This window comes from Cimex lectularius, unplaced genomic scaffold, assembly GCF_000648675.2.
Source record: "Cimex lectularius strain Harlan isolate CLEC.00 unplaced genomic scaffold, Clec_2.1 scaffold16, whole genome shotgun sequence".
NCBI lineage: Eukaryota > Metazoa > Arthropoda > Insecta > Hemiptera > Cimicidae > Cimex > Cimex lectularius.
In genome coordinates, this window is record NW_019392679.1 from 2,265,809 (window position 1) to 2,287,779 (window position 21,971).

Here is a 21,971-nt window from a genome sequence, read left to right on the forward strand (position 1 = left end):
ATTTTAAGAAGAAAAAAAAGCACACCGATAAATGTTTCTGGAATCGGTAAAGCCTAAATTTTGTAATACAGATAAATATTTCATCGTTCAAAGACAAGAAGATGCCGCGAACGATAATAGCATACGATTCAGAAGTCCCTTCTCCAGTGACGGACAAGCGGAACATAAAATTTTCCGAAATGGAAAATAATTTGATGAAAACTTTCCCAGGCTGGAGAAAGTCACAAGGTAAAACATAATTAGCTAGCTTACCATTATTTAATAAACTGCACGGATCGCCTTTTCTCGCATTCTAACATTTGCCGGTGAAATTGTTGAAAGGTTGGCCTACAGCTAAAACTGCTGGGGTGCATATTTTGTATAAAATTGCTTTGGTTTTTAACTTTTGTCCGTTTATACTCGCTCATTTACTTTCATAAGTGAAATTGTTGAAGTTATTACTATACGATTACAGTGCTGAAGTTCATATGGTGTTTGAGATACCTGTGGTCCGCCTGGTCTCGCTAGTTTCCTGTCACAAGTGGAATGGATTGAACTGTAGCTAGAAAGCATGTCTGCTGGACTTTATATAGACTTTTAGATATCTGTGGTCCATCTGTTCTCGCTAGTTTCCTGTCAGAAGTGGAATTGATTGGACGGTAGCTAAAATATTTGACTGCTGGATTGCATATAGTGTTTGAGATGGCTGTGGTCCGTCTGTTCTCGCTGGTTTTCTGTCCCAAGTGGAATTGATTGGACTGTTCTGGCTAGTTTCCTGACACTAGTGGAATTGATTGAACTGTAGAAAACATGTCTGCCGGACTTTATATAGACTTTTAGATATCTGTGGTCCTCCTGTTCTCGCTAGTTTCCTGTCACCATTGAAATTGATTGGACTGTGGCTATAATATTTGACTGCTGGAATGCATATATTGTTTGAGATGGCTGTGGTCCGTCTGTTCTCGCTGGTTTTCTGTCCCAAGTGGAATTGATTGGACTGTTCTGGCTAGTTTCCTGACACTAGTGGAATTGATTGAACTGTAGAAAACATGTCTGCCAGACTTTATATAGACTTTTAGATATCTATGGTCCGCCTGTTCTCGCTAGTTTCCTGTCACCATTGAAATTGATTGGACTGTGGCTATAATATTTGACTGTTGGTCTACATATAGTGTTTGAGATAGCTGTGGTCCGTCTGTTCTCGTTAGTTTCCTTTTGTCCATACCTTTGTTGGAATTATTGATAGGCTGCAGTTGATGATAGTTTTTAAATGGTTTTGATCCGCCTGTTCTCACTAGTTTTTTTATCCGTCAAATTGGTTGGACGATAGAATATATAACTGCTGGAATGCATATTCCCTTGCATTACTCCGTCTGTTCCCACTCATTTCGTTTCACAAGTGAAATTGGTTGACCTACAGCTACTGTATCAGTTTACAAGAATGCATATAGTGTTTGAGATGGCTTTGGTCCGACTGTTCTCGCTAGTTTCCTGACGCCAGTGGAACTGATTGAATTATAGACAGAATATATGACTGCTGGGCTGCATATATTGTTTGAGACGGCGTCCGTCTATTCTCGCTAGTTTCTTTTTGTCCGTAACTTTGGCCGAATTATAGGTTGGTCATATGACGGCTGCAGTTAATTATAGTGATTGAAATGATTTTGGTCCGCTGGTTCTCACTAATTTCTATCCGGGAAATTGGTTGGACGATAGTTAGAATATATGACGGCATGTAGAGTTTTCATCATCTTTAGGTTTTTCTTTTCACTCCTTTACTTTCACCAGTGAAGATAGAACTGTAGTTAGAATATTTGACTGCTGGATTACATATAGTGGTTGAGATGGCTGTAGTCCGCCTGTTCTCGCTAATTTTCTTTTATATGTGATATCGGTTGAACTATAGCGAGAAGAAGCTGCAGGAGCATATAGTGTTTCTCTTGTATTACTCCGTCGCTTCTCACTTATTTTCTTTGACCAGAGAATTGATTGACCTAAACCACATATCAAATGCGTATATGTTTGGGAGAACTGTGGTCCGCCTGTTCTCACTAGTTTTTTTTTTTTTTAATTTTCACATTGGTTTGACTGCCGTCCAGTTTCCTCGCTGATGAGTCCCTATAATGTTTGGAATTACTTTGGACCGTTTGTTCTCGCTAGTTTACTTTATCCGTGATATTGGTTGAACTGTAGATAAATTATATGACTGCAGAAGTGCATATAGTCATTTTAAATTATCCCAAATATAGACAAACAATTTAAAGAAAATGAACAATGGATAAAAAGGAGTGTTCTTTATTTTTCCACAAAATATTTTTCACTTGCGGTGTCTTTTTATTTAACTGACCAGAGTAAAAACATGATCATAGTTAAAAACGTAAACAAAAATAACTGGTGATTTGGTTTTGAGAGCAGGTTGAGAACAATCAAAACATAAGATCTTATAATTGGATAATGCTACAAATTTGTGATTTTGCTTCTTCTTCAAGTATATACTTACGTAACTATTATTCAAGGAGAAGACATCGAGATGCAGTTGAAATCTCTGACTTCGGCCCGCCCGTTCTCGCTGGTTGTCTTTCGCCTATGATGTAGGATGATGATGGTTCCCTCGGCCAGTTTTCGATTTAGCAGATTGTTGACCGCAGTTTGATTAAAACTAGTGGTCTTGAAATTATCATTTTTAATTGGGATTTTACGAAAAAAATTATCAAAGTGAATTATTTGGTGTTTGACCAAATTCATTGTTTGATTAACAACTTGGTTTATCATTTTCAACAGATTTTGATACCCATGGCCGAAACTTGTGATTTAGCTTTTTACGCCAACGTTTGGGCTAATGAGTTCTCTTATGGCAAATTACGATAAACAAATGGCCAAAATAAGTCATTTCGTTTTTCTTATTTGTGAAAATAAGAAACAGACAAAACGACTAATCGTGAATTGATATTTTCATCATGCACAACCGAACACAAACTCTTGTGATTTGGTTTTTTGAAAGGTGCAGTTGGTTAATAAATTAATGGATATCAAAATGAAATTCCACTAGTAGTTCTGCTCGAAAATTATAAAAACAGGTAGCGATTCGGTCTTTAGGATGAAGTTTGTTCGACCTTGTGATTATCTATTTTGTACAAATAAATGAGCTACGCTTTCGATATGTTCACTCAGTGATGAAATAAATGACCTAATCTTGTCATATTGCATTTTGATCAGGTTTTTATTAAACCGAAATGTGGGTTTCAACATTCTCTTCAACGATTGTTTTGATATTGTTTTTGATAACCTAATAACTTGTGAATGTGGTTTTTATTCGAACAAATGACTACATCCTTGACATTAGTCATTTTTATCAGGTTTTGAATTAACCAAAATGTGGCTTTGAGTATCCTATTCGACGATTGATTGGATATTGTTTTTGTCAACCTAAAGTCATCTTGTCAGGAGTCATTTTGATCAGTTTTGATTAACCTAAATGTGGTTTTAATATCCTGTTCAACTATTGTTTCGATATTATTGTTGATTAAATATGATAATTTTTTTAAACAAATAATCATATATTGTCATTAGACATTTCGATCCGAGTTTTGATAAATGTGGCATTGAATGGTTTATTTCACTATTGATTGATTCGATATTGTTTTCGATAACCTAATAACTTGTGAATGTGATTTTTATTCAAACAAATGACTACATCCTTGTCATTAATCATTTTTTAACAGGTTTTGAATTAACCAAAATGTTGCTTTGAATATCCTATTCGACAATTGATTTGATTTTTGTTTTTTGTCAAACTAATGACTTATGATTGAATTTTTCATTTAAACAAAAGGCGACACTATGTCATGAGTCATTTTGATCAGGTTTTGATTAACCTAAATGTGGTTTTCAATATCCTATTCAATTATTGTTTCGATATTATTTTTGATTAAACTGATAACTAATGATTGATGTTTTTAAACAAATGGCGACCCACATCTTGTCATTTCGATCTGGGTTTTGATTAACCAAAATATGGCATTGAACGTTTTATTTAATTATTGATTGATTCGATATTGGTTTCGATCAAGCTCATAATTTGTTATTGGCTGTTTTGTTTAAACAAATAATGAAATCTTGCCATTTGATATTATGTTGACGTTTTAATTAAATCAAAACGTGATTTTAAATATTCTTTTTATAGTTATTCGACATTGGTTTTTTATCAAACTAAGGATCAGTGATTGTTTTCATTGAAAAAAAGACGATTTTTTGTGCTTTAGTTAAACCACGTGGTTTAGAATATTCTTTTTAACTATGAATTACGAATGGCCATATCTTGTTATTAGTCATTTTGGTCAAGTTTTGATTAACCAAAATGTGGCTTTGAATATCGTATTCAACTATTGTTTCTACATTGCCTATATTACTGACAAATTAATGACTTATGATTTAATTTTTTTTAAACAAATGACCATATTCTGTCATTAGTCATTTTGATCCGGGTTTTGAATATACTTTTTAACTATTGATCCGCTATCAGCTTATAACTTCTGATTGTTTTATTCAAACGAATGATAACATCTTGTCATTTGATGACATTATGACGTTTTAATTAAATCAAACAATGATTTTAAATATTCTTTTCAACTATTTATTGGCTATTGTTAATGTAACATGTGTACGTAGTCATTTCGATCCTGGTTTTCATTAACCAAAACGTAGCGTTGAATGCTTAACTATCGATTGATTTGATATTGGTTTTGATCAAGCTCATAACTTGTGATTGATTGTTTTGTTTAAACAAATGATAACATCTTGGCATTTGATATTATGAAGACGTTTTAATTAAATCAAAACGTGATTTTAAATATTCTTTTTAACTTTTTCTTCGACGATGGTTTTTTTAATTTTTATCAAACTAAGGACCAGTGATTTTTTTTATAGAAAAACGACCATTTTTTTATTAATTTGATCTTGTTTTAATTAAACCATGTGGTTTTGAATATCCTTTTTAACTATTGATTCGTAATTGATTTTGAACACCCTAATGACTTATGATTGACCTTTTTTTTAGCCAATTACCACATCTTGTTTTTAGTCATTTTGATCAGGTTTTGATTTTTTTAAACTATTGATCCGCTATTGCTTTTGATCGGCTCATAACTTGTGATTGATTGTTTTGCTTAAACAAATTATAAAAAAATTGTCATTTGATATTTTAATTAAATCAAAACGTGATTTTAAATATTCTTTTTAACTTTTTCTTCGACGTTGGTTTTTTTTTATCAACCTAAGGACCAGTGATTTTTTTTATTGAAAAACGACCATTTTTTAAAATTAATTTGATCATGTTTAAATTAAACCATGTGGTTTTGAATATTCTTTTTAACTATTGATTAGTAATTGATTTTGAACACCCTAATGACTTATGATTGACCTTTTTTTTAGCCAATTACCACATCTTGTTTTTAGTCATTTTGATCAGCTTTTGATTTTTTTAAACTATTGATCCGCTATTGCTTTTGATCGGCTCATAACTTGTGATTGATTGTTTTGCTTAAACAAATTATAAAAAAATTGTCATGTGATATTTTAATTAAATGAAAATGCTGTTTTAAATATTCTTTTCAACTATTTATTCGTTATCGTTATATATTGATATAACGTGTGTTTGTGTTTTTGACTTGAGATTTATATTTCGATCAAATATTTGTTAAAATCTACGATTTTGCCTTTTCTTGAGGTTTATATGCAATATTTTATAATTTTATCTTTATGTAGAAATATCGAAGTATATTTAGTTTTTCTTAAACACAGATATCTGATGAATCAACCAGATGAGACCAATGTAAAAACTCTAATTTTTTAATTGCACGGTCGTTTTGATGTATGTGAATTGATTTTATACTGAAAATTGATAAATCTGGATTTTTGATCCATCTATTTCGGTTTGAATTTGAAGAAAAACTCAATCTCTTCTTCAATACTCAAACTGAATTGAACATTTGTCAACTTAGCGTTTTGATAATTTATTTTAAACCAACGTATTGTACACCCTCGTAATGATCTGGTCAACAGGTTTGATTAAAATGACTACAAATAATTATGATTCTGCCTTACAACTGGTTCAACTGTTCAACAGGTTTGGTGAATTATTAATAGTTTATTTCGACTTTGGTCAGGTTTGGTCGAATAACAAACGCTTACCTCTGTGTTTAGCACTTTTGATCCTTCTAAAATGTTGATCCTTGTTATAATCCTTATAATTCTTGTTAAAATTTAGTTTCATATAAAAAACGTTTTGTTCGTTTTATACCAGACTGGTTTTTGATTTGGTTTTCTCCTGTAAGCAGCAGACTATAGCCCAAAACTAGCAAGGTTCGGTTCATGTCCACTTTTATGTTTATTTGTCTTGTTGTCTTTCATGTTAATAATTTGAGTCGTAGTGTTGATGGTTTAAATCTTATTATTATTACGGTTATTATTGTTTTTTTTTATTATAAGAAAAGCGATGAGGTCTGCTGATAATTCGACCGTCCATAATCAGCCTACATGTCATATGCGTTTTAGAATTTCATTATTTATTAATTTGTTTATAAAATTCCTCAAAACGTTATATATTCCATTGTGGAAATTATTGCCGTCAGATTTCTATTGTCTTTCACATAATTCAAGTAAAGAACTGCTGAAAATTTGCGTTATGCTCGTACTCGTCGACGCCTGATAACTTCAAAATCCGAAAAGTAGTAATAAAACTCTTCCCTTACCAAGTCAGTAATGTTAGTAATGTTAATAGAATCCTGTAATTATTCACAGGTACTTCAACCTATAACGTGAGGATGTGTGGGAGGGGAGATACTTGTACCACCTAAGGCAACATCACGATTTTATAACACAGCAACACCGATGAATAGGCTTGTAGGAAGAATTTTTGAAATTTAAAAAAATATATTAGAAATACAAAAGCATTATTGATAAGTTGGAATTAGTATTTATACGCTTTTATTTGGGAGAGAGCAAAGATACACAGAAATAAAAGTAAGAGGTGTATAAAAGTAAAATAAAAACTTGATGAAATAAATACACATATAATATAATATAAGACAAAGATCTACAGATAGGTAGATAAAGAGAAGATAATATTAGAAAATGTAAGAAAGACAAGGAAAGATATTAAGACCGAAACGTGATGGGTGGAAAGAATAGAGCACAGGAGAGAATGAAGGTTTGAGAAAAAAGAAATAGCTAAAAAGATAAAGCAAGAGAGATGTTAACAAAAAGATGAATACAAAAAGACAAAAAACAGGTTGATATAATAAGAAAATAATGGAAGAGTGAGAAGAATAAAAAATAATGAGACATAACACACAACAAATAATGACACAGAAAATGCATTAGCACTAAAAGAAAGTAGTGAAACAATGGAAAAATTAAGTGATCAAAATAGCAGTACATTTATAGCAAGATAGACACCGAGTAAAAGATAGATAAGAGGGAGGAAGAGAGTGAGAGAGGAAGAGAAAGATGAGAAAGATACGTGGAGAGAGAAAGAGTAATAGAAATATAGGAAAGCAATGAGAAGAATGGAAAGAGAGTGAGAGATAGAGGTTTGGGAAAGAGTGAGAGTGTGAGAAAGAGATAAAGGGGAAGGGAGAAAACGAGGAAGATAGAAAGATACAAATAGAGGGTAGAACTGAAAGATAAGAGGAGAGTGAGAGAGTGAAAGAAAGAAAGAGAGAGAAAAAGATAGACAAAGAAAGATGTGTAAGGGAGGAAGAGAGCGTGGGGAGAGAGAAAAAGTGAAGGAGGGTGTAAGAGAAAGAAGAAAGAAAAAATATAGAAAAAGAGGGTGGAAGAGAGAGTGAGAGAATGACAAACAGACAGATAGATGAACAGAGAATAGAAATACAAGAGAGAAGTGAGAAGAGTGGAGAGAGAGAGAGAGAGAGAGAGAGAACGAGTGAGAGGGAGAGAGAAGAGAGAGAGAGAGAGGGTGAGAGAGGGAGGTAGAGAGAGATAGTGAGTGAGTGAGAGAGAAATAGAGAGAGTGAGAGTAGGAGAGAGAGAGAGAGAGAGAGAGAGTAAGAGTGAGAGTGATTGAGAGTAGGAGAGAGAGAGAGAGAGTGATTGAGTGAGTGAGAGATAAAGGGTTTGGGAGAGTGAGAGAGGGTGGAAAAGAGATAGGAGAGGGAGAGAGAGAGAAAGAGAAAGAGAGATGGTTTAAGAGAGGGAGGTAGAGAGAGATAGATAATGAGTGAGTGTGAGAGAGAAAGAAAGAAAGAGTGAGAGATGGTGTGAGAGTGGGAGGTAGAGAGAGAGTTAGTGTGTGAGTGATAAAGGGTTTGGGAACGAGGGAGAGGGTGAGAAAGAGATGAATGGTAAAAAAGGAAGAAATGGATGTAGAACTGAGAGTGAAAGAGAGAGAGAGCAAAAGAGAGTTCGGGGAGGGAGAAAAAGTGAACATTGATGTTGATTATTTATTTTCATCGTGTATTTAATTTGTGTGTGCAAAAGCTCCAAATTTTAGAGGATCGACTTCATAAATTTGAGTTTCCTAGAGTTAACTGATAGCTTAGAGGCATTAAGGGTTTTCATGAGTACAACAAGCTTTTTAAAATTTTGTCACTTATCATGTGACGATTGAGTTTGATATAATTTTTGTAAGGGTGCAATGTTTAAAAAAAAAAAAAAAAAAATTGTGTGCAAAATTAAGGTCAATTTTTTGTCCATTATAGATCGATGTAAATTGTTAAATATGTTGAATTTTTATGCAATGTTACTAAAGTTAATATAAAACCTTATAATCATTAATTTATTACGAAAGAAATATTTTATCATCGGGCGTGCAGAGATTTTAAATTTTTTTGGTCGTTGGTCATTTTGACGTCAGAGTCAGGGTGACCGAGCCAATTTTTGACCTTAGAACGCTGGCCAATTTTTCCGAATTTCTCCGAATTCCCGTTCAATATATAAAAATTCAAAAGGGCTCAATCTCAAACGAGGCTCTTCCCGTTTGAAATCCAGCATTTTGAAATTTTGTTTGTTTGTTTTTGTCGGTTGAAAGTCGTGTCTGTTGGCAGTGCCGATCTACCCCTGTGAGGTATGAACGAGAGTTGAGTATCGGCCCGTTCGCTGCGTCTTTCTTGGAATTATGCCGTTTTAACACACGTTCTACTGATTTTTACCCTTTCTAAAGAAGCCCCGTCGAAGCAGGAACGTTTTTAAAGTCAGTTTCAACAATTCCTGGCAGGAACGGAAGGATTATAAGCTCGGTGGAATCATACAGATGTGGTGGATGTAGGAGTCGTTTGGTAATGATCTGCTTTACTCCATCAAAGATGGATGATCTTCGAATTAATTTTTTTTCATCCTTTTACCCTTTTTAAATTCACCTGTCGTCCTTGTTTCCCTGTTCTGGGACGTATATTTCACTCGATAAAACAATCAAATACCGATTAAAAGCATGCACTTTCAAAATGTTTAACATTGTTTTTACTTTTCCTCATTATCAATTTGAAGTAGGTTATTTAGCAAAACGGAGTTATACATTTTAAAAGGAAGTTTTCCTGAAAATTCCCTTTTGTCAAAATGCTATTTCGACGTTGTGGAAAGCGTCCTTTCTTTGTTACAGGTCAAGATAATACAGTAAATTCTATAACGTCATGGTGTCAACGAGACTGTCGAGCAATGTCGGAGGAAACGGTTCCGAAGGGACTGTGGAGTGTGGAGGGATCAAGACGAGGCACATGAGCGCACACCAACCTCAATCGCACGAAATCGTACCTGCAGGAGCTGTCAAATCGCCGCAGGAGTATGTCTCGAGCAAACACTTCTTACAACTTCCACCGGAGATATTTCATAAAATCTTCAGCTATACCGGCTACAAGGCGGTGTCGCAGATGCGACTGGTAAGTGTTACACTTCATGACATTTTTTCAACGTTGAAACATATTGGATTCGAAATGTTCAATTCAGTTCAATTGAAGAGGTAAACTTGTCAGAGATTACCAAGGATATTTTCAATGTTGTGGCATTGTATTGGGATCTTCCGTGTGATGAACGTGTAGTTTCATTGTATCAAATCATTTTATCACTGCCAGATGCGTTTTGTCAATTTGCCATCTTCAGTATTTCATAGGTTGGCAAAATGCAATATACAAAACTAGTCCAGAACTGGGCTATGATAAACAGGGACAACCAGTCTACAAAAAGATTTTAAATAGTGAGATTCCCTTTTGAAGTCAGGGATGTGATGAACCTGTAGTTCTTCTTTTCGTTTTTGTTGTCCTTTATTCCATTCTTGATTGTTTATGTATTATTTTTCTTAGGCCATTTATTTTAGAAGGCAGATAATTAGATTAAAAATATGAAGTTTTTTAGCATCACATGTCTGTATAGAATATAGCTTTATTTTTGCTTTTTAGGCCAGCCTCAAAAGGTTAATAGCATGGGGGGTGATAGTTCACCTTTCATCATTCATCAGTCCTTGGAGGGTGTATCACATGCATACACCCTTTTCTCTTTGACTTTATGAAAAGTGACCACTAAATAATGTTTTGAAATGATAATATAAAAATAAAAGAACTTTGAAACAGATATATTTAAAACTCAAACACTTACACAACACAAAACAAAATTTCCCAAGGGCCTTGACTCACCTATAGTAAACAATATAAGTATATTCAAATTTTCTGGAAAAAGACATGAAAGCCGGGTCTCAGTGGGCCCTTCCTCCTTAATCATAAGGACAAGAGAAAGGGTTAATTTGCTGTCTGTCCTGATGGAAGATTAGAAGTGATAACATCCACCTCACAAATTATTGGCACGTAAAATAAAACGTAGCGTTTTTTTTTTAATTTGTTTCTATCCCTCTTGTGTTTTGAAGCAATGTTTATTGTTTACGCACTCTGAAGGGATTGGTTAAGATTTTTATATGTTAGTTTTGTCCAAGATCTCATATGTACAAATGTTTTGTTAATTTACAATTTAAAAAAGTGCATCTTCATCATTTAGTGGTTTTTTTTGTTACCACAAATGGAAAATGCTCAGATTGTTAGGAAAATTTGTGATAATGTGGTGATGGCATTTTAGAAGCACCTTTTGCAAGTGGTTTGCTCGGCTCAGCAGTGGATTGATTTGGAAGACGCTCTGGTTGTTTGCCAACCATTGACGATTATGACCAAAGCTTTTGCCACAAATAACCCACATGAGCCATCACAAACACTCATCTATTACAAGCTTTCAACGCATTTGATAGCAGGTGGATGTTTGTTGGAGTGATATATGGGGCAGACAATTTTCAGACTAGAAAATCTAAATTTAAAAGCAGGATTAAGTCCAAGAAGATGACGTACATTTTGGTGGGATTGGAAGGGAATGCTTTATTATGAGCTTCTTCTTCCTGATCAACTGACTAATAGCAAGGAGGATTGTTTTCCACCAGGATAACTCTCGTCTCCACATTTCTTTGCTGACATACCACCGGATCTGTAAGTGCTTGGCCGAGATGTGCTACTCCATCCACCATTAACAACTCCAAAAGCCAAGTTATATCTTACAAAATGTACATTTGGTAGGATTGGAAGGGGGTGCTTTATTATAGGCTTCTTCCGGTCGACTAAACAGTTAATTTTAATGTATATCTTTATGCTTCTTTGCCAATTCACCAGATATTTTTGGTGCTTGGAATATGTGCTACCTGATATTTATTCGTGCCACATTGCCCCATCAGATTTAGGGGATTTTTTCACTCTGCAAAACTATTAATGGGAAAAGCTTTAATTCACTCAAGGACCATAGAAATGTCCAGGAGTTAAACGCTAAAAAACCTGAGAAGTTCTGAAAGGAGGTAATTACAAAATTACATGGAAGATAGCAACAGGTATTCAATACAATTATTAAAAAGAGAGCTGACTGGAAATATAAGGCAAAATAAGTCAAACTTGGAGCCTTTCTACAGTAAACAAATGGCTTAGAGATGGGAAATGTTACTATTGGGGTATAAAGGGGCTTAATTTTGTCCACTACCCAGGCCCCATTACAACTGCCTTTCAAGACAAACTGCTAGCCATCCATAGAAACCTGTGTGCGTGAAACAAACAAAAGCAAAAAAAAAAAATCTCAAAGGTGCAGCAATAAATCATTCTTCAGACAGTTAGCTCTAAATAGCACTAAAGGATCCTCAAGTCTATGAGTTATCTCAAAACTTGTCTGGACCTACTTTAATGCCCTTGAAAAAATAAATAAAAATATAGCCTAATGCTCTATTGGGTCCCAGTTGATGAGGGAATTTCAGGTAACAAGGCAGCAGAAATACTTGCCAAACCCTAAGGCGCAATCTGTATTGTGGAATAATCTCTAGTCACATCAAAAAAGAATAAGGAATCTTGGGTAACCAAAGAACACAACAAATACTTGGATCAAATAACAGGCATGAGATAAGCAAAAAGACTACTCGAAAAAAAAAACCAATGGGAGAAAGGAAAAATCCTTAACAGAAAGAAATTAAACATTGGCATATTCGCAAGACGTCTAATTAAATATCTTTAAAAAATAGAACTATCAACTGATGACCAATGTTGATTATGTCTAGAAGAGACAGTAATGGCAGAACAAATCCTATGCAACACATTTTAAATAGCTATCCCAATTATAAAGTTTTTTATACTGATGGGTCCAAATATGAAATTAGTGTAGGGTGTGGGATATTTGCTGATGAGTACAACCTCAGCTGGTCTCTATAGAATGAGGCTAGCATATACCCAGTTCAACTTCAGGCAATCAGAAGAGCATTGAGCATTATAAAGGAATCGCAAGGAATTTGTAATGCCATTATTTGCTCTGATTTGAAACGGTCTTGAATCAGAAATAATTTCTTGGTTGACCCATACATTTTAGAAATGCACAATTACCTCTATGAAATCAAAACACTTAACAAACATGTGGTATTCGTTTGGGTTCCTAGTCATGTCGGCATTTCTGGAAATGAAAAAGATGATCAACAGGAAAAGAACGCTGCAAACCATCCACAAAGAACAGATCAATTTCCTCTCCGCCCAGATGATATAGTCGTTTATGTTAAAAACATTATCAAATGAAAGTGGGCGGCAAGATGGAATGTCTGTAGAGATAGTATGAAAGAAATTATGTCAGTTGTACATACATGGCCAACTGAGGACTCAAGAGAAAAAAACTGGTGATTCTCTCTAGATTGCGAATAGGTCACATCAGGCCTAATCCATAATAGGCTTTTAATAGGCAACAACTTTCCAACTTGTCCTTGATGTATGCGAAGTGGAGAACGTATCATTCTGACTGTAAAATATATTTTGGTCCATTGTTGCACTTCGCAACCCTTTAGGCAAAGGCTCAACCTTTTGAGTAAATTAAAGGAGTTACTGGGTCCCCAGTGTTTCTTTCGAAGAGCACTTTTCAGCTTTCTCAAATTTATTGGAATTTATAATTAGATTTAGGCCTTTTTCCAAATTGTTATACCAGTGATTGATGTTTGTCTGCTAATGTTTGAATGAGAGTTGTGCGTGCAAAAGTTCTTTCTTTTTTCAGGAATTTTTGAGGCTGCCAGAGTGGAAATATGAAATAGAAAAAAAATACAAATTGCGGGGTAATAAACTCCAATGCCCAAAATCGCAATTTAAATAACAAAACTAGCTCCCTCAAAAAAAAAAAGTTATTATTTTTGTTTCTTCTTATTGTTAAGTAGCATTACTTTATTTGTCATATTTGAATGGAAGAATAAAAGGATAACAATGAGCCTAACTCGTGCTGAGACTGTGCTAGTCTAACTCCATTATTATTATTGGCCATACAAGCCTATGGGAAATATTTAAATTATGGAACAAAAATTCGAAATTGTAATTAAAAAACAGAAATAAATTTTAGATGTAATTTGGCATACATTTAGCCTTCCAAATTAAGAATTTTAAAATGATAAATTAAAGTTTTGGATGGCAATAGGATAGATTAGTTTATGTGTGAATGTTTGGAGTCGGAGCTTTATAGCACTCAGAAGAGATATAGCTAGCCTAAGATAGAAGGTTTGGATGTTAGGGCGTGAAATAACCTTAGCCGTTAAAACGCCCTTAAAAATTAATAATAATAATGTACTTTTATTGCAAAACAAGAAAAGTTATAAAAATTACATAATATATAATTTAAAGTAAATTTACGGCATGGAGGGACCGTCTGCCGAAAAATTTAAAAAAGTCAGTGTGATGAGCGGGATTCGTACCCACGACGTTCCGCTAAATACACCTCTGCTCTACCACTTGAGCTATGATGACTTCAAATGCATAAGCAGCACTTCAGGCATCTAATCAAATTTTTGCTTCATAAAAGATGTGTTTTGACTTTGAGATTCATTGACAAACCACACCTTGTTCTGTGCAACGACGAGATGCCCATGCGTTAGTCTGGTATGGCCAGTTGGTAATCGGGTCATCAAACCGTTTATGCCCATGCTCTCCATGACCAGATTTGCTAATCTTCCCAGCATATTTTTTTTAGTATCCTCTAGACCCCTTGCAGGATTTTCCGAGTCATCGTTTAGCCATCGTTTGGCAAAACTGTTTTTCAATTTGCTTTCTTTATCTTTTGAATGCTGGTTTATTACCGTTTGATTATTTTAATTAATTTAAAGTACAGATTTAATTTATAGCTAACCTAAGATAGAAGGTTTGGATGTTATGGCCTGAAATGATAAATAAATAAATTAAAATAAATATAGAAAAAAATAAATAAACATATATTAAAAAACAAAAAATCACTAATTTATAATTAATTTCTTATTTAATTGTGTTATAATTCCCGATTTGCACACGTGATAATTGATAATTGAGTGGCATTAAAAACCAGCTTCTCATTTGAATGTTGCGATGGCCGGAGGACCGGGGGGGTTCAGTCTTACAATTCGTGTCGAGGGACGTGGTTGTAGAGCTTCTTCAACCTGATGATGAGCTGTAGGCTTGAAATCTGGATTGTTGAAAACAACTTACTGTGAGTAGGAACTATCTTTTTAAAAAGATTGCTAGTATGGCTTTCTAATTGTCTTGTTTCTCAAATTCTTCTCTTCTTCGGTCTACACATGGTAAAAAAATTGTCCATATGATTTCCTTAGGGATGGATAGTTTGGAGTTTGGAATGGACCCTTTTGTAGCCGGATTAGGCTAGATGAGTAACAAGAGGAACATTTAGGTCAGTATGGATGATGTGGTTGGAAATCATAAAAAAGGGGGTTGACTGACTATTGTTCTGAGTATTTTAGATCGGAGGGATTGGATTCGATTAAAGTTGTAACCTTAGCAGTCTTGTAGAGTTCAATGTCTGCACGTCCAAATGGGGGCCAGGAGGGCAATTAAAGTTTTGTTTACCAGAAAACTAAACATTATGTAAGCTGATTTAATTTCCTTGATAGTATCTTGATTCTCCACTTTTGGAGACAGAATTCAAGGGACAGGTTCTTTATCAGGAGAAAGGATAGCATCATTGGCTGAGGGTGATAGTGTTAATTTGCATACATATATGCATAATGTATATTTATACAGGAAGTATAAATTGAGTAGAGCAGAGGAGCGAGGACACTTCCCTGTGGGACATCTGCTAGAAAAGGATGGATGGGAGATAATGAAGTTTTGTGGGATACTTGGAAGTAACGATCATTAAGTTAGGATATTAGTATAAGGTAATAGGTTGTTGGTAGGATGTTCTTGAGCTTCCACAAAAGTCCTGAGTGCCATACCCTGTCAAAGGAAGTGGTATCCACCAGGTCAATATTGTTTTAGCTCAAGAGAGGTGGAAATAACTTCTACTATCTTCTATGTTGGACAGTTGAGTCAGAAAGCTGAATTGGTGTTAGTTGGGATTTCCTTGTACAGGCAGATCAATAGGAGCTTTTGTAGTATTTTGCCATGGCTAAAATGCTCATGGGTCGGTTTAAAGTTTTAAAATTATAATCATACACTTTTCTATTTTACTATGTTATAAACCAATAAAATAATTTAAATAACATTTCTCCCTCCTTAAAGATTTTATGTTTTTTTGCCTTAGGTCTGTCGGCAGATGGACAAGATTTGTGGTTCTATATTGAATTCGACATTCCAGAAGCTTCAGAACCAAATGCATCATAGGTAATAATTTTTTTTATTTGTTTTAATTACAAGAATGTAACATAAAGTTTTGCCCTCCATTGTACATCAACAAGAAGAGCTACATACTTTCAGTCGAGTTATATATCGGGTTGGTGCAAAATTAATGCAGATTTTAAAAATTGTTTTATATTCGCAAGTGCTTGTCATGTAAACAAATCTAATTGCTCAAATCTAATTTGTAGATTAGAATAAATATTTTTAACTGTTACCTTTTATATAAAATATTTTAGTTTATATTGAATTTTATAAGAGTGAGGACCTGTGAAATTAAATGTCCAAACTAGATTTTTGTTAAATTTATTTGAACGAATTTAAACTTGGGCGAAGTGCGTCCCAAATCGCGCTGGACAAGGCAACATAAGTTTGGAGGGAGGGAAGCATTAGTGAATGCATGGTATAGCAATGGTTCATGGTAGGCCTTCCGTTGTGGATGACAACCAACACAAAACGTTGATTGAAGAAAATTCACGTAAGACAACACGGGAAATTGCAGAACTTAGTGTTGACCGCTTACTGTTTTCACCATCCAAACTAACAGAAGCCAAAAGAAATTGATACTTTGAAATTTGCATGTCTCTTCTGTTGTGCCTCGAAAATGATCCATTTCTTGATTGAATCATCATGTGGGATTAGAAATGGATTCTGTAGGGTAACAGGAGGAGTCAGACAAGGATGAAACACCAAAACACTTCCCGAAACCAAATCCACACAAAAAAGGTGATGGTGACTGTTTGGTGATGTACTGCTGGAGTTGTTCACTATAATTTCCTGAATTGTGGTGAAACTCACAGCAGAGAAATATTGCCAAGAAATTGGCAAAATACATGGGAAACTACATCTTTGTCTTGCATTGATAAACCGTAAGGGGCTGATTCTTCTAGACTTCCACTTTTTTACGCATTTTGATCACTACTTGAAATAAAAATTTTAGAGAATGCAGTGAAGCTGCAAATGGCTTCCAAGACATAATTGTTAGTCGAAATAAAGATTTTTATGTCAGCGGAATAAAAGCGCTTATTAAATGTAGGCAAAGATGTGTAGATTGTGATGGAAAATATTTAGAATAAATTTTCTTTATTTTATAAAAATTGAAAATAGTTTTGAGAGCCTTTTCTCAACCTGCATTATTTTTGCACCAGCCCAATACTTAGGACTTCACCTAGACAGAAGACCGATGTCTTCTGGATGATGGAATCCCCACAAAAGACTTTGTTGATAAAAAAGTCAACAAACGAACAGAAGACCTGAACAACTGGACTGAATCTATTTTGACCTTTCAAACACAACTAACTTTATACAAAATTTACTACGACAACTTGGGACCAGACCATTCAATATGCAGCATATCAGTGCAGCAGTAATTGTCAAAATTCCTATTACAACACCAATCTCACTAGCCACAATGACCTCAATATTCCATTTGCCAACATACTGATCCACATTTCACACCAATCTCTCACAAGTCAGATACGTAAGGCCATACCTAGACAGACTGACCTCAACTCGCACACAAATTTTAAAAATGCAACACCTTGGATAATTACAAAGACTTTTAGGACTGAAATTTAACCCTCAATTTAATATTAAAAACCCAAAATTTAATACTCAATTAATTGAATAGAAGACCAGTTCCACATTGGACATTCTGAGTAGATCCGTGGGGTTCCACCAAGCCATTCAGTATCCAGCACATTTCCATCCTTTGAATTAAGTCTCAGGGTGGTATTGGTGGCTGCAACGATTTAGGCATTGACACGGCGCTCATCACTGTAAAGGTGGCCATTCACGATCGCTCCAAATGGAACCGTGCCAATCCGTACAGCTCCATTTGGAGTGCCTGAAATTTGAGGGGGCATTCATGACCACTCCACAGCCAGTCACTCTGTACACCATCTATTGAATGTCACGATAGCTCAAGTGGTAGAGTAGCGGCGTATCAAGCCGAAGGTCGTGGGTTCGAATCGCGCTCGTGACACTGATTTTTTATCTCAACTTAAAAACCTTAATTAATTGAATGTTATTAATTGGTCAAGCGGACCACGAAAAATAGTGAATTATATTTAGTGGTCTATTGACCAAATTACTTTTTCAATTAATTAATCTTTTTTTGTAAGGTTTTGGTTGAAATGAAAAAGCTAGTGCCACGAGCGGGATCTGAATCCATGGCCTTTGGATAAATACGCCACTGCTCTACCACTTGAGCTATCGTGACTGACAAAAAAAAAAAAAGATTAACGTCTTATTTATATTTACTCCAGCTTGTTACCCCCTTGATTTGAAAACAAAAGACAGTCATGAGAGAAATCATCACTACATGAAAAGTTGGCAACCACATTATGATTTCTCGCTTCAGGGATGAACTACAAAGAACTTAAGTTCTCTACTACGAATTCTGATCAGCGCTTAGGGGATATCAATACCGCATCTCTCATTGCATTTGTATCCTTTGTTTTGAAAAGGTCGACCCGACCAACTGGTTGAGAACCGAATTTCTTTTATTTCTATCATGGTAATCATTGCCAACCACGTTCCATAAACAAAGTAAATTTTCATACAATTCAATCACCTCAACAATAAAATCTCGATTGGAGCTCATTGCCAATAAAGAAGAAACGTTCGGACACTTCGCCAAAAAACATGGGTTTTTCCATTCACGAACGAGCCATGCCATTGTCGTGCCATAGATATTTGGAGTGGCGCGATGGAGTTTGGACCGGTCGAATATTCGGCACAGCCAGGCACGCCAGTTCAGTTTTGCCATTGACGTGGTTTTTGGAAAGGCGTCGCTCCGTTTGGACTGCTAGGAGCGATCGTGAATGGCCACCTTACGGTGACCTGGGTTCGAATGCAGGGCACTTATAAATGAGCTTTTTTAAAAACACTGACACCACGAGGTGATATATGACCTGTTATGAACCCTCGTTTAAAAAATAAAATAAAATAAATAAAAGTCTGAGAGCTTCTCATTATCTACAACAACCTCATCCTTTTGTCTATGAACTGATCCGATCCCAATTTCAAAAATTTCCATACCCTACTGCCCAAATCTTTGTCCACCCTAGCCTTGAAATCTTCTCGCCCCTTAATCCTTCATATTAAATTGGCTGTTTTGTATTAATGTGTCCTCTGGCGCCATAATCTCTACATTGTTACCAAGAGAATAAAACCATATAAGCAAAGATTTGTAAAAAGTACTTTCAAGTACAGGCTTCAAATAAATAAATGTAAATAGTAAGTTATTAATGGCCCTATTTTATTGTCAGGTTTCAAAATATTAAGGGGAAAATGCCGAGGAGGGAGTCAGCCAGGCGAAACCACCCTCTTGCGTGCGAGAGCGATATAATCGAAACCCTCCACATGAGATTGACTCTACTTCAAATGTCGTTCGGCAAACACATCGAGCGAAAGCATTGTTGTTTTTTCGCTGGAGAAGTAAGTTCACTTATAATAAATGACTATATTGCCCACTTTTATGCTCCTCCTCTTATTTTTTCCTCTGTATGTTTTTCTCATACTTCTCTTCCATTCTTCCAGTTGTCAAGCTCTAGGAGAAATGTTTGCTCAATAGCAAGATGTTAGTTTTTTGTTTGTTAAATATGTTTCTGAAAATGTCCTACGAATAGAGAAAAAAAATCTGTTGGTAACAAGTAATTTTCTTTAGATATTGAAATTTAAAATATTTAGTATAAAAAAAATATATTTAAACTAAAATCAATTGAAATTTTATAAAGAAAAATCAAACTATAGTTTATTTACTGAATCATTAAAATTTTTATTTTTTACGTATAAAAACAAAATTGTTTAAAAGATTGTTTTTTATTGTACATAAATCATTCTTTTGTACCTCCTCAGATCCTCGATGAAGTTTACCGAATATTGCACTACATCAAAGTTACACCTAAACTCGCCAGGCCTTACAGAGTGACGGACGAATTGTTCGATCTGTCCACTATGGCGATGGAGTATTTCAAAGAGCACATTGAACCGACTCTCCCCGAGATAGCTTATTTTGGAACCGATTTCTTCGATTTCTCCAGTGGCCTCCAACGTAAGTGTAAAACAGTATAAAAATTTGTGTTAACATGTTCGTTACGTGATTTGTTTGTAAAGCTTCTCCCGATTAAATTTTTTTTTTCTTTAAAAAATCGTAAAATAAATTCCAAACAGTTGAATAAAAAAAACAGCGTTCATAGTAATGTTGCCGAAGCGATATGAAAGCCCTGAGATACTGATTCGATGCCAAAAATACCCCCCAACACCGTACAACAAGCTTCGAAAGCGCGGGTTTTGTGTTGTTCTGGAACCAGGTCCACGGGGAAGGTTTAGTGTGTCGTTCCAAAATAAAAAAAGTGATGAATGTGTTAAATTGGCCTCTACTTATTTTGTAAGGAAGGTAAACCAAAAGATATATCTGTTGTAAAACCAGTACTGTTTTAACTTCTCATAAGCAGGCACCAATCGGGAATGGGATTTTGCCTGCTAATTAGAAGAGCCTATATATTATTTATATTCTCTATTTTCGTAGTCCGCTTGACCAATTAATAACATTCAATTAATTAAGGTTTTTAGTTGAGATAAAAAAGTCAATGGCACGAGCGGGACTTGAACCCACGATCTTCGGCTTGTTATGCCGCTGCTCTACCACTTGAGCTATCGTCACCTCGATCCACTCGGACACCAACTTCCTATCTCAACCCCACCTTTTGAATTTTCCCTCCTTTTTACCATTTTTCAAATGTCGTGTAATCGGGTTGGATTCTCAACGACAATGCCGTGGCCATTTCATTTGACGTCGAAAATCCAACCCGATTACACGACATTTGAAAAATGGTAAAAAGGAGGGAAAATTCAAAAGGTGGGGTTGAGATAGGAAGTTGGTTTCCGAGTGGATCGAGGTCACGATAGCGCAAGTGGTAGAGCAGTGGCATATCAAGCTGAAGATCGTGGGTTCAAATCCCGCTCGTGCCATTGACTTTTTTATCTCAACTAAAAACCTTAATTAATTGTAATTATTTATATTAAAAGAAAGAAAAAAGTGAATTCAAACAGCTATATGGATGATTCCATTTCTCATGGATTTTTATCACTCCTATCTTTTTTTCTCTGATAGAACCTTTTTTTCACATTCATCTCTGTATCAGTTTGTCACAGTCGTAATCTGAAAACTGTCTAGCTGAGTTGAGAACTGACTGGAAAGTGCCAAACATGTCTGATGGTGTGAAAATTCTGGTACTAGGGTGACCAAGGCAGCTCGTAAAATTTTTACTGCGTTCGGTGATGAAACAGTGATGTTCTGCATTACATTTCCCAGGGTAAATTTCCAATAATTTCCCCGAAGGAGAACCGGACACTTCCAAAACTTAGAAGAAAATGCTATGAAATAAAATACTATAATGATTATCAGCAAACAAAGAACAAAATAAAATATTTTTCTTTATAAAATAAATTTTATTCAAACTAATTTTCCTTTTAATACAAATCAAAATGCTAGACAAATTATAAATTCATTATAAGAAAAAAGAGAAAGTCCCTTTTTCCAATCAATTTTTCTTACGGGAGCTTTTTAAACAAGTAGACCAGAGCCTGGCACCAGACACATTGTCCCGATGTGGCCGTATGAGTTCCCCTCGGCTGGTAGGGGCAGCCCTTGTTTAAGGTCATGGTTCCTTCAAAGTGTGCTGCAACAAAACTGTAACGGAGCACACTGCCCAAAAGTGGTTCAAAAAGTTTACATCAGAGAACGACTGGATTGAAGATGAACCACGTTCGTTGACAGATACAGACCATTGTAGACCTGTCTTGACAAATTGAGGAAAGCGGTCGAACTTGATTCGAGTCAAACATGTC

The 21,971-nt window shown here is 35.1% G+C and overlaps 1 protein-coding gene across 3 annotated transcripts in view; it reads left to right on the forward strand.

Moving 5' to 3' along the window:
- LOC106661489 (F-box only protein 28) overlaps positions 1-21,971 on the forward strand; it is a 24,988-nt gene continuing 3,017 nt past the window's right edge. The window contains exons 1-5 of one of the 3 annotated variants that reach the window (XM_014384931.2): positions 1-228; positions 9,593-9,869; positions 16,024-16,103; positions 19,388-19,556; positions 19,977-20,172. In XM_014384931.2, the coding sequence (XP_014240417.1) occupies positions 9,624-9,869; positions 16,024-16,103; positions 19,388-19,556; positions 19,977-20,172 (691 nt within the window). In that variant the 5' untranslated portion in view covers positions 1-228; positions 9,593-9,623. Of the gene's footprint in view, positions 229-6,248; positions 6,340-9,030; positions 9,273-9,592; positions 9,870-16,023; positions 16,104-19,387; positions 19,557-19,976; positions 20,173-21,971 lie in introns of those variants that run through there. The other 2 variants (XM_014384933.2, XM_014384930.2) reach the window with 2 other exon arrangements.